The sequence below is a fragment of the Alternaria metachromatica genome, assembly GCF_023757995.1.
Source record: "Alternaria metachromatica strain BMP 0045 chromosome Unknown scaffold_9, whole genome shotgun sequence".
In the NCBI taxonomy this organism is placed as follows: domain Eukaryota; kingdom Fungi; phylum Ascomycota; class Dothideomycetes; order Pleosporales; family Pleosporaceae; genus Alternaria; species Alternaria metachromatica.
This window is the reverse complement of record NW_026055500.1, coordinates 471,976-485,317: the sequence shown is the minus strand read 5'-3', so window position 1 is coordinate 485,317 and position 13,342 is coordinate 471,976. Positions and strand designations below refer to the sequence as shown.

General features: G+C 52.7%; 4 protein-coding genes across 4 annotated transcripts; all 4 read right to left on the bottom strand.

Moving 5' to 3' along the window:
- Positions 1-2,550: 2,550 nt before the first annotated feature.
- Positions 2,551-3,846, bottom strand: J4E83_004979 (uncharacterized protein; the record flags this gene model as incomplete). Its single annotated transcript, XM_049331903.1, has 1 exon — positions 2,551-3,846. The coding sequence occupies one exon, from the start codon at positions 3,844-3,846 to the stop codon at positions 2,551-2,553; it is 1,296 nt and encodes a 431-aa protein (XP_049188998.1).
- A 449-nt stretch (positions 3,847-4,295) lies between these two features.
- On the bottom strand, positions 4,296-6,424 carry J4E83_004978 (uncharacterized protein; the record flags this gene model as incomplete). Its single annotated transcript, XM_049331902.1, has 2 exons — positions 4,296-4,690; positions 5,122-6,424. 2 exons carry the CDS (start codon positions 6,422-6,424, stop codon positions 4,296-4,298), a joined length of 1,698 nt encoding a protein of 565 aa, XP_049188997.1.
- Positions 6,425-7,036: 612 nt separating this feature from the next.
- Positions 7,037-8,627, bottom strand: J4E83_004977 (uncharacterized protein; the record flags this gene model as incomplete). Its single annotated transcript, XM_049331901.1, has 2 exons — positions 7,037-7,657; positions 7,719-8,627. 2 exons carry the CDS (start codon positions 8,625-8,627, stop codon positions 7,037-7,039), a joined length of 1,530 nt encoding a protein of 509 aa, XP_049188996.1.
- A 2,354-nt stretch (positions 8,628-10,981) lies between these two features.
- J4E83_004976 (uncharacterized protein) lies at positions 10,982-12,205 on the bottom strand (the record flags this gene model as incomplete). Its single annotated transcript, XM_049331900.1, has 1 exon — positions 10,982-12,205. The coding sequence occupies one exon, from the start codon at positions 12,203-12,205 to the stop codon at positions 10,982-10,984; it is 1,224 nt and encodes a 407-aa protein (XP_049188995.1).
- Positions 12,206-13,342: the final 1,137 nt, after the last annotated feature.

Here is a 13,342-nt window from a genome sequence, read left to right as displayed (position 1 = left end):
GCGGAATCTCCAAGCCCAACGTCAGCCAGACCATCTTCGCCTACAATCTCGACGTCAACCAGGTCTGGTACGATATGAGCGACATCTTCGGTGACGGGTTTGCCGGAAAGTCCTTGACACTCAAGCCAACGGATGCTACCTGCGAAAGCATTGTATGGGCTTCAGGCGAGCCACCCGCGGGTAGTCAGATTAAGGTCTGTGGGGCTGAGACGGACTTGGAGCTGACATTCTGCACGCCTCCGCCGCCGTCGCAGTGCTTGCCCGCTTGGTCTCCTTGCGGGACGAGTGCGCCTCCGGGTGAGACGAGGCTGTGCTGCACGCATTGCATTGGCAATCATCACTGTGTACAGGCTCCAGGTTCTTAAGTGAATGTGGTTCAATGGCGAAGCGGACAAGAGTGGTATAAAAGCTGGGCATTCGTTCTTTACTGAGGAGAAGGGACTATCGAGGTAATGTTTTTATCGATACGTAGTTTTGCTGTTTAACACGTCGCTCATTCAGACTTTGATAGATGCAATACACTATCTAGAACAAATGTTTTGCTAATGCTTCCCCAGGGCCTTCTGCTATACTGATTTTTGACGTTAATATTCGTTGGACTCAGTCCTGTTTCTGGGGCAGTAACCCACTGAAGCTCTTCGCCTAAGACAGTCCCAGTACTCATTCGAAGATCTCACAGATCTCGCCATCAGCTAGAGTGACAATCGGGATTCCCGCCCTCTTCGCCATCTTCGGAAAGTTCGCCACTATGTGATCAGGCGGGGCCAAATCGCCGCGCCAATGCACCTCTAGGCGTCGTAAATCTTCCAGAGGCGCGAATTTGCCCTTGAGATAATCATCTAGTGAGACCAGCGTATCATGATCCGCTTGATGAATCGCGAGGGTATCCACACCCGCCAGGATAGGGTAATGGTTCAGGGTTGGACCAGACTCGACTTCGAGGATCCGCAGATTGGGGATACTCTTCATGAGGGCTAGCAGGTTCTGTGCAAACCTTCCTCCGCCCCACAAGAGTCCGCTTGTGACTATGACTTTGAGAGTATTGACGTTAACCCAGCAGCCTTTGTGCACTGTTGGAAATGCTGTACCTCTATCGTACTCGAGAGTGAGGTTGGTGAGAGTAGAAAAAGGAATCGCGCTGAGACCTTCAAACCCAGTGGAAAGTGTGAGTGACGATATCCTGGCGGGCGACAAACCCTGTTTCAAAGGTGTGAGGTCGAACGCTAAAACCCAGAAGCGATCTTTGGGATTTTGAGATTCTACAAAACAACGTCTTGTATACAGTTCCACGGTCTGGAGTTTGGGAAGTGCCGCAAGAATGAGGCCGCACACTGCGGCCTCTGAAGGAGATCTGAAGTTCTTCATGAATGACTCCTTCTCCTCCACCGATAGCTGGAGTACCTCAGCAATGTTACCCAGATTCTTCTCACAGCTACCACAATTGCAGAGCCGGTCTTTCTCGTAGTCGTATGGAATCCTAGCTGGCGACTCGTGCCAGAACCAAACAGCCAGGCTGCGCACACGGACGCCAAGCTCTGGCCGATGGGTTATCGTACGTAGAAAGGGCGCCAAGAAAGAAGGGGCCCTCGTCTTCAGCAGCTGCGAGCGGTATGGCTGAGGTAGGAAAACGTCGCGATACAAAATGGCTTGGGCTAATGGGAGCAGCCGCTTGCATGTCAGACTCGTAAAAAGTATACTCTGGACTTCTGCCCCATGCATCCAACGCGCCCGCTCGGTTTCTTGTGCTACTTCTCGGACTGGCATGTATCTGCTCACATACGGGCGATCGCCAAACCCTTGTTCTAGGAGCAGACGCTTGGTAGGCGCAAGGTACTCTACTATTCGCAACAGCAGCTCGTTAGGTAAACGCAGAAGACGGCTGTCAACTGGTTTTCGCGTCGGTGATGAGGACGGATCGATGCGCAGGTAATCAAAACACTGAGCCATGGAGTCGTCGGAGTCATCGGAGTCGCACCAATCCCTCCGCGCGGGTGCCATTTGATCGTAGTGGTGGAGGATGGAAGTAGAAATGTATGTTCAGGTCTGACTGTGGGGATCGTGATCAGCTCGCACAGAAGTTGGTATTTCCAAGCGCTTTCTCTACTTGACAAGCGCACCAATGGGTGTGCGATTCTTTCCTCCGTTGCTCGTGACAAACCAATGTGTGTGTGTGTCCTCAAATCAGGCAGAAACAGAGCTGTGAACTCGGCCCCGCGGGACATTAGGCCTCAAGGGCCGCAATTTGGGGCAAGCTATACCGGATTCGGCATAGACAAAGATAGGGGAAGGGCCAGCATTACGCGACATCTCTGTTCCACTTCGCAGCTATTGCGCGCAACCATATTGCCATGGCAGGTGGTAGCTCTATCCAGATCGGATGACTTTGCGCGAGCTCTTTACATGCGAGCAAGACTGCTTGTTCCAAGGTTCCCTACTGCAACTTTGCCGTACTATACAAACACTAAGGCCCTGACGATTGACAAAAGTACCTAGGTAGCTACATATTTACCGCACATCATCCTTCACCCTGTACACGTATCCTCTAACACGCTAGATCATAACCGCATCTCCATCAGCGTCCCACTCAACTTCCACCCTATCCATCGGATCCTGATGCACACCAAAAGGTCCCATCGCTTTCTTCCAGCACACGTACTCCGCGCGATGTAGCACATCTGGCTCGGCCTTCAATTGCCACGGCGTACCACCCTTCGACTCCCACGTCGACATAGTCCACGGCGGGAAGTAGAGATACACCGCAATCTCGGCGTCGCGACATATCTTGCGTACATCGTCGATTGGATCTAGACAGTTGTCCAGTTCGGCGCTGAATCTGGTGTTGTCTAAATGTTCCATATGATAGGCTTCCATGCGCGTGAGGTTGGGTAGGTGGAGCTTTTTCTTAGCGAGACAGAGCGTATTTAGGAAATTGGCTGTGATGTGCGTCGCCTCGCTGATGCGCAGGACTTCCAGCGTCTTTGGGAAGATCTCCGCGGGATCCGTGATTGGCAGTCCTTGTCGTATGATTCCATGGCCTTGTATCGCCTTCATAGTCAGACCGACTTCCCTCAGGCTCTCGAAGCGGCGGAGGTCGAAGACTGTGGTCACGCTGTGGGAGTATCTTATCGCTGTCATGTCGCTCGGTATCTCAAGGACTGTCAGATGAGGTAACTTGGCTGTCAGCGCTCCAAGCAAGAACTTGTGCTTCCACTCGTATGGTAGTGTATAACTCGCGCGAGCAGATGCAGACCGCGCACTGGCGAAGAGAGGGAAGTCCATGAGCCATGTGTCGCCGAGTTTTAGCTCGCGTAGGTTGGGTAGTGCACAGATGAGGACGCCAAATAGCGCGGGGACGATGTCATCTTTGATAGCTTCTAGCCAGTCCTTTGCATGTCGCTTGTTGGTAGCGAAGTGATTGATCATGACCCCACATGCTTCCAGGAACTCAGCGTCCTGCTTTATGTAATCCGGAGCAGGTAGCGCATTATATTTGGGTTGGGTGAGATACACTTGTACCCCAGTACGGGTAGTATGTTGGGTTCTGGTTGTCCTGCCTTCACTCTTACTCCAAATCTCCAAGCTCTTGACCTGGCCGAGCAGATGCGACCGGTAGCCCAGTTCCGACATGTACCGATCGATGAATGCGAGATTGAACCTTGGTTCTTTGAGTAGCCATTCTTGCGCCACAGGCCTCCATCTTTTGGATACGAGCGCAAGACTTGCAAGATCCCGGTTGCGACTCAAACTCGTGAACTGTGCGCCGATGTTGAGAAGTAATTCTTCCGGAAGATCGCCGATAGTCTTAGGTGTGCGAGGTGAATGTGAGAACGCGGAAGGTCGGAACATGATGGGCAAGCTAGAGAAATTCGGGCTGGAGCAAGGGTCGCGCGGGCGGTGATATGGTGGGGTAGGCGCGAGGCTGAGATGTCTAATTAGGCAGCGGTGATGAGTGGTTGACTCGCGCCCAGGCAGCGATAGGGTATCATCGACGGATAACAAGCTGCCAGAATATACGAATGAGCTTTGCGCTACCGTAAGGATTGGGTCACGTCGAGTGCGGGGTGACCAGATTTTGGAAGTTTGGAAGAAGCGCACGGTTGTGTCACGTGTTTGCGTCTTTCACGTCCGATCTTTGCAGCGAGCAGATGCAGCTGATAACTTCGGCCCATCTCATGCCCACTGCTCTTCCCAGACTACTACGAATACTATCTAGAATCTTTCACAGATCGATAATCCACCCTGAACATATTGAGAGACAGGCCGGCTCAGAAACCTAGCCCATGTTCATCTAATCATTAGATACCACCCAAACCTTCTGAACAGTTCCTGTAGCATAACCTCCTCTTCGGTTGCAGCAGTATCTTCCAGGCAACGCTAGCCCACAGTGTCTCACTGAACTCGGCGGCCATGGGGATACTTACAGATTCTAAATGCAGACGTTCTATGTCCTCGTCCAAGCCCTGCGCCTTATCGGTAATGTATGATGCAGGCTCGTTGAATTCAGCTTTCTTGGACCGCTTTGTCTGCTCTTCTTTCGCACACGGTTTCTTGATCGAGTCTCTGTACTGATCTGGAGACTGTGCGTTCGTACTCTCCGTGGTGACAAAGCTCGCACCAAAGAATAGAGTCTCTTTAGCGAGAGGCGCAAGTTTCTGCTCGAAGCGGAGAGTGAACTGGAAACTGTCCAGATCTGCCGTGCGCGTTAGTCTTATGTCAGTATCGCACCAATACCAAACTCACTCAGTAATGGCGAAAGCCGTCGCCTGAACGCACGCTTCCCCAGAGCCCTGTCAGCCCATCCACTAGAGTCGATTGTCGCTTGCTTCTTGTTTGGTTCTTGAAGCTGCGGATCCCACTTGCTGCTCCTGATACCATGAAAGAATGCACTCTGTATCCACAACCTCAAATCAAATGTGGGGCTGTTCAGGAGTTGCGAGTGGTGGTCAGCGTGACGTAAGAACACCCTGACGCCAAAGGCCGGTTGGGGTTGTCTGCTTGCTTCTGGAGCCCACTCGGAGAATGGCGCTGATGACCCTGAACAGCGCCACATTTCCAGAGGCCGTAAACGATAAAAAGCCTCGAGTTCTTGGCGCATGTCGCCGGTTACCTCTTGGGACCCACTATGGAAGGTCACTTTGATGCCTTTGCGACCGAGGCTTGTAAGTAGGTCAAGGTAATCCAGCCGACCCAGATCGAAAGCGTTGCACAGTATGATGAGTTGTTTACACGGCGTGTTGAAATATAGCTCAACGTGCTTGAGTCTCAGGTCGCCCACAGGGATTTCGTTTATTCTTTGCAAAAGAGCAAACGTCCATTTATTACACGAGCGCAAGTGAAGGCGTTGGATAGTGAGTGGTATGACTTTGGAACGTGCCTCTTCTAAAGTCTTTTTAGCCGGGAGCGCATCATTGACACGTGCTGCAAAAGGTTTGGCCGCAAGAGAGAAGACTACGTCGTCGGGGCGCCCAAGAATGCCCATGGGTATGTCAAGCCGCTTCAATCTTGCGAAATCCGCCAGTGTGATTATGTGTGCTCCCATACTCCTCCATTTGGCATCATGCGACTCAAGAACCTCGATGGTGGGCGGCCCTTTCCATCTGGTGTTCTCCGCGATTGTGAGAGATTCGAGCTTGGCCTGGAACAGTGGTAACGCTGGTCCTTGGAATGGAGCACCGGGTAGCATCTCAAGATTCAGCGCTGGAAAGACTAGAGGTGCCCGCTGAAGCGAACGTGGCGGTTGGCTGGAGAAAAAGGGCCTCACTTCCGGTAGCTGAACAGCCACCGATTTGATGTTGGGACACGATATCGCGAGAAGATTAAGGTAAAGCGCTGGCTCCTTCCTCCATATGGTGCCGACTGAGGCGTTGCTTTCCCAAACCCGGCTCCAGTCCGGGGTATGTCCAGTAGTCGTAGAGATGGCTGCGCCAAGACCTTCCAGTATGTCCAGGTCGAGACTGTTTCCATTCGCGCAGAAACAGCCTACGTGGTGACTGCACCCGAAATCCCCAAGATTGATACTGAGTACCTTGCTAAGGAGTTCCGGCTGATAGCCAAGCATTCGCAAGAAGCCTTTGATGTTCCTCCCCGACACGATCAGCTCTCGCAGGATGGTTTTTTGAACAATTTCTCCAAGACGTTTGTTGACCAGTCCAAAATTGAAGATGTGCGTAGTGCCGAGCATGTTGGAAGCTACCATTTCAAGGAGTTCGGATGGGAGGCGCAGCATTCCGTTGTTTTGGACAAGGTGGGTGTCGACTTCGTCCGACAGCGCAGACGCATCGTGCTGGCCGACATCTTGGGAGTCTTCGGGACTGAATTCTGGTATCGCAGCTTCCCGTGAGAGAGGTGGTGTCTTGACTCCGTTTGCGGGACTCGCTACGCGTCGCTTCCTGGGACTAGAGCTGAGTGGCGTCATCGGCGCCATCGCGGTATTGAGAGGGTGAGATGTGGTTTGGGTGGTTGAGTTGAATCGCAGATTATCGCGCTGGTATACTGATATTCTGGCAAATATCCATGGGTGCATGTGAGTACTGTGGGTCAGTCACAAGGGCGGCTACCGCGGTACCTGCATATGGTCAGTTATCGGGTGACGTAATCGAGTGAATGTAGTGGGGTATTACTTGAAAACCCTCCCTAGACTGTGAAAGAAAGTCTTCGCTTCGTAGCTTAAAGGCAAAGAACGTGTATTGCGCAACATGTGTACCGTGGCTGCTCGTTGACTGAGGTGCAAGGAGGGTGTGACACGTCCGCGCCAAGCCGCTAGTATACAAGCAGGTGACTCGTTCCAATGCTCTTTCCATTGACGCGCATGCCCTACCAAGATAAGGAACGATAGCTACGCGCACGCGTGGGTATAAAGATGTTCATTTCGTGTTGCTTCAAACCTTGCTCGATATTGCAGTATCGCGTCGCATCCCGGTGCGTCATGTCACCTCCACCCTAAAAGACGGCACTCACATGCCCAAGACCGACAGCGGCGACGGGATGTACTCTTCCCAAAACACATTCATCCATCAAATTACCGACTTTATACTACCTACGTCTCCTTAGTTGTAACCCTAAGGAACTGCGGCTCCTTGGGCTTATGCGCCGAATGCCCATTGCGGTCAACCAAAGGGGCGACAGCAAGCACATTGCCACTCTCATCTTCAAGTTTGAAGTCAAAAGTAGCAATAAAGTACGCCGTGATGATGTTCTGCTCGAGTTTCGCAAAGCGCATGCCCAAACACGGATGCCGTCCTGACCCCCAGCCAAGGAAGCCATGTGCTGCCTTCTTCTTGTCCTCCGCACGATCTGGCATGTATCGAGCCGGGTCCCACTTCTGTGGATCTGGATAGATCTCTGGATCGTAGTGTATGTCGCCCGGGGCGTATGTGACGAATGCGCCGGGTGGTATGACTTCGTCGCCGTTACCCGTGGGTATGTTCTTGCCGCTGATGTTCCGCCTGAAGGCCGTGCCGAGCAGGTTCAGACGTAGGGAGTCTCGCAGGCACATGTCGATGACTGGAAACTCGCCCTCCCATGCCTCTATAGGTACGTCGTCGAGCTGCTGGTGCAAGGGTGCGGTCGGGTTCTTAGCGTACCTCGCCGCATTACTGCGGACTTCGTCGTTCGCTTTGGCGAGCCACTCGGGTGAGGTGGCGAGATAGGACATTACCTAGTTGACATTAGCTCATATTCTGTCGGTGCAAGGTATAAGGAGGCTTGGATTTACTTACCCAGGCTACATTTATACCGCTGTTGAGTAGACCGGCGAACAACGCTCCAACGACGAATTGAGCGACTCTCTCGGCGCGATCACCCTGATCCAGCAAGTACTGCAGCGCATCATCGTGCTTCTCGTCGCTTGACGCACGCTTCTTGATGATTTTGTCGATCATCATATACAGTTGCGCTCCTGCCCAGTTCCGTTTCAAGAGAGCCGGTAAAGGGAGCTTCGGAAACAAGACTGACGTAGCGGTAGAGCTGCTTTCAATCGTCTCAAACATCTTTAGAACCCCCTCCAGCATCTGAGGGTCTTCGGCAATCTCAGTAGCGCCTACCATGCGGATGGTGAGACGGAAGACGATCCGGTACAGGCTCTCAAAGGGATTGGTGCGGCCACTGGGCTCATTCTTGATGGCTTCGAGAGCTTGCTTTGTGTCGGATATCAAGATAGGCAGCTTGCGACGGAATTGGTCGTTCTTCAAGAAGAAATTAAGACGGCGATGGAACATGGCGCTGAAGCTGAGATTGTTATCCTCGGCGGTGATGGTCCTGGAAACTTTGGGCGAGTTACCGAACAACACAGCATATCCTTCGGTGAAGCCCAGATCTTTCGACTCGAAGAACAGCTGGCGCCCTTTGTCTCCTGAAAGCGCAACAACCATGTTCGGTCCAGCATGGAAAGAGAAGGTTCCCGTCTTGGACTGGTCGCGTCGCTCGCTCCACCATTCCCATCTTCGGGTCCAGAAACCAAGAGCTCCGACGACTGGAAGATCGTCTTTGACTTGAGGTGGCGCATTCTTAGGGACGCGATGCGAGTAGGATAGTGCGCCAATAACGCATGCTGTCAAGGCTAGCCCGACTATTGCGAAGAAGAGGGGGTTGATATCTGAAAACCGCTGGAGGACATCAACTACCGCCATCTTGCTGGAGAAATACGACTGGTGACTGCAGTGAGTAGCGCAGGGGGTTGTGGCCTTCTTGGGTTTCGCCGCGCTGAGAAGGGGTTGAGGGCAACCCTGATATAGATAATGAATGTAGTCGCAAAACGAGCGCGCCATAGCTCTTATGTGGAGCCTGCATTCCAGAAAGGTACTGCTGCAGGATTGGCGACGCCTGGCGCATCATGGATCATAGCTCATCGGTGCTGCGGCAAGCGTGGTAGTGACGCTGCGCATGGCGATATCAAGCAAGTGTTAGAGTGAAACAGCAACAGGGCTACGAATTGGCCGATATACTCAGTGGCGACAAAATCAGCATGCTCGCTCGTATTAGTACGGGCGTTTGTCTGGAAAGATGCACATGTGTGATTGCTTGCCGCTGCTCCATACATTCCCCGGCCCGTCCTGCAGTCGTAATCCTCGGCATCGCAGCCACAATTCATACAACCATCGGCCATCGGTTCGGCACTCGGGTTCCGACTGTGAGTGTCTAAACGAGACATACCAAGCACACGGCCACCGGATAGTATGCCTCGTCTGCAATGGCTTGCATAGACGAGAGCCCGAGAGGGTGGATCCGATAGTCACCACAGCACCTTCCTTTTTGATCGTGGCACTGAGGAAGCTGCAGCTGAGTGGGATCCATGGTCTTTTCCTGTATCTTCTCGAGAAGAGTGAGGGCTCCAGGGCCCTCGCTCGCTAAGGAAGCGAGCCATCGGATTAAAGTCGGCATGGGAATGCTGTTTGCACCCGTTTGCCATGGTATGAACAGGTGTGAGCTCGCGCACAACCTCGTTGTATCCTCCCCTCCCTCTCCCCAGTCTAGTGCGGCTGTCACTGCCCATAGCATCGACGGGCACAGCGCGAACAGAAATGTTCATGTCCGTGTCCATGCCCATGCCCATGCCTATACCCATGAGGTCGTGCTCCATACTGTTCGGACCTGCTCCTTGTGTGTGCTTTTCTTGTGTACCGACGTGATCTAATGAGACCAAGTTCCGTTCGGGATTTCTTGTGGGCTTCTGCGGCGTGCCTGCTGGTCGATACCGAGGATGCTCGACAATGATACCGTCAGGCCGCTTGACCGCGCGGTACTTCTTTGTAGAGCGCCGGGGTTTGCTCTCCAGTGTCATTGTAATACTAAGGTCGGCGTTCAGAGGTAGGCTCGGGGGGATTTGCTCGTTCGGTTCGATCGATTTGGACAACGTGTGTCTTGGTTCGCGCATGTGGAAGTGAGGAGACTGGTGTGAGGCTGATTGTGTAGTGAGGGTCTGGATGTGTGGTATCTGTAGACGTAGTGATAGCTTTTTCCATGTCAGTGTACAATGCTTGTCCTTTGTATACTGGATGTCAGCGCATCGCGCAGTATACCCAACGCCATCGTCAGCGACGTAGCCATGGTCTGAACAGTCCAGATCTCTCCCATCGAGATCATAAACTCTCCACCTCCCTCATCTCACACTCTCTGGCACGACAAGCACACCGTAAGGTAGATGCCTCGCGCACAAGTGAGCCTGGTCGGCGTTATACACCCCACAACGACATCATACCAGGTCCTGCGGTTACGACGATCGCGGTCTGGACCCGTGGATGCGCCCTCTATCCGTCTGTAGCCCTATAGCATGCGAGCCCGTTAGAGCACTGCAGCTCTGTCCGATATTTTGGTATATCCAGAGCTTCGACCGACGTCATATCGAGTGCGTCGCACGGGAATCTAGACCGTCAGAGCGACAATTGCGCTGCTGAGCCCCTGTCGCGTCTCGTGGCCGTGAAGGGGTGCGCCTCAGCTCAAGCGCGTGCGGCCACACAGCCCCCTGCGCAGCATCGCGAACATGTCGTCATATGTGAAGCTGGCAGCTGGAATAGGCTTCGTGGGATTGTCTGCGCGGGTTTCGGGGGCAGGTGTCTGAAATAGCCAGAGGGTCTAGATTTTGATATCGTGGGGGGCCAGAGGGCAGAAGATGGCGAGAGGGAGGCAGGAGCGACAGAGCGAGTGGGACCGGCAATGATGTCACGGCGCGTGCGCAACAGCAGACGGGGGTGAGCAAACCATCGCTTCTTCACAACACCGACACGACGCCTGGCACTACACCACTGCAAAATAACTATGAATACCCATTTTCCATTCACTTTTGTATTCTCTCCAAACTCTCAGCTATTTGAGTCCAGCGCGGCTTGATTGAGCAAAGCCGCCCTTGCGTGTCCGCTGCCACCGCTTTTCACACACTCAAATCATCATTCCTTTTTGAATCGCCTCAACAACCCCTTCCAACAACTGCAGAGCTTGGACAATTCATATTGTAGAGAGCTCCGTGGAACTGTCGAAGACGGCGGCATCAAGGAGACCTTCGCACATAACCCAGTGCTGCCATCATCTCAGGTTCCTTCTCTAACTGATCATGTGTAGTGGCCAGACACTTCTCGATGACAGGAATGAGATCACCGGTGGTATAATGCCTTTCTGGCCGTCTCGCGTCCGCGTAAAGTTTCCTGGTCTCCAAGGCGGTAGTCAGGTTACCGCTCGGTTCCTCCCATCCTATCTCGCGGAATTTGGTAGTGCCGAAAGCGGTGGTTAGGCCAACACGCGATGCCCGCCATTTCTGAAGCGCATCCGGGAACTCCTTGTTGTTGGAGTAGGGAATGGATCTATAATGCCAGCCCATGGAGACGATGTTATACGGATACAGCAGCTGGACTTCGCGCAATCTTGGAAAGTTGACATCATCAGCTATCAGATTGTCGAGCCACTGTGTGCTTGGCCATAAATTTTCATGGCTAATGCTCGTACGGAGAGACTCGAGGGATGAAGGGAGTACGTGGCGAAGCTCAGTCGTTGCTGGATCACGAATGCGAGGTCCGAACGTAATCCTGTCGTGGATGCATAGCTTGTCGAATAGGTATTGGTATGGGATCACCAGCCGCTTGAGACTTGAAAAGTCTACCGGGTCCAGGCCCATGATCAAACTGTTGTGCAGATATTCACTGACAAGACTAACTTCGACATTGATCTCCTCGAGTCGCGCTTGAAGATCCGATCTCGCTTGTCGGATTGGTTGATGCGGTGATATGGTTGCAGGCTTGTTGCAATGGACGAACGCATGATATGCGACTTTGACTTCATTGAAGATGGTGCCGGACATCCCATTGAAGGATGTAGCCTTCAGACTATGCGCAAGAGTAAAGAGAACGGTCATGCTCTCGAAAAAGCATACTGTCGATCTTTCCGCGTCTGTGGTGCTATGCTCATAGCAACCCCTGCTGATTTTCCTTGTGATGAAGTGTTTTCGGTATGAATCACGCGCTACGTCCATCGTCATTGGTCCGAGACGAAGATGGGTGAAGGACGCGACCAGATCTGGGTGAATCCGCAACATCGCGTTCAGCTTCCACAGGTTTGCGGGCTCGACAGTCGCTCGTTTGATAAGACCTTCTTGTGCTATTGGACGCATACGACGACAAGTGAGCGAGAGAGCGTGGAGGTCTACAATTTCGACTCCGCCAGTGATACTGACCAGGAGCTCATCGGGAAGTCGCAGTATCGCGGTCCTGGATTGCGACATGGCGGTGGGTTGTGAGTTGAATCTATTCCGGAAGTACAGATCTGTTGGTTTAATTGTGAGTGGGAAAGGCTGGATTGTTAAATGTTAATTGCACAGTGGCCTTGAGCCACGCTTGAGCCACGCCAACTGCATCGGGTAGGCTTCTGGTGGTGAGAGAGGAAAGAGCTCTTGGCAGTTGCACAATCGTAACGCGATTCACTATGGAACTTGCTAACCTCTACGGACCTCTCGCGCGAGTAGTACCATCTCAGGCCACGTGCGCGAATTGCGGTCAGCGGACCCTTTTAATTCCATCCTTGCACCCGTCCTTCGCCAGGATCATAACACTGACTCTACCTTGACTGCAACCTCAGTGGTCTACGATACACCTCATATGAGCGCACATTTCAAGCCATTTACCGCTCCTTCACCGGATCTGGAGAACTTGGGGGCGCCTAACGAAGCTGCGCTCGCGTCAACAGTGTACCCTGGCGTCAATATCCCCATATAATACTAGTCGACGATCGAATGCCAAGGATATATACCTTCCATGACTTGCTACCTTCGACTACCACAATTGAATCACCACTCTACAGCACTCGTTCCGATCGAATGGAAGTTCTTGTAGACCATATCTTCAACATGCTCAAATGCGTGAAGATCTGCTCCGCACATATGTTAGCCAACATCGGTAAACTGGTTGTCATTTTCGTTGCGGCCCCCATACTGCACCACTCTCCCGTATCTTACTTTCCACAATGAGCACCCTGGAAAAGTCACTCTCTCATGTTCTGTTCAGCACACGATACGCTTACCAGTTTACCTACGTCTTTCCGACGGATCTTATCGAACAAGAATGCTGGATCTGCCTGCGCACGTACTTTAGCCAAGAAGAAGAAGACAACGAGGGAAGTGACCCAAGACCCGAATGCCTACCCATAAGGCTACCATGCGGACACATTGTTGGCCAGCACTGTTTCGAGACCTACCGACGCGCCACCAACGATGTAGAACAATGTCTCCTATGTCGCCAGAAGCTCCTTCCACTACTCCCTCGCACGAAACCCACTGCTCTTCTAGGCAGGGTATGTCGAACACCCTGGTTCCAGTGGCACGACCGCAAACTCGGATGGACCCCGTTCGGCGTCGAAGACATGG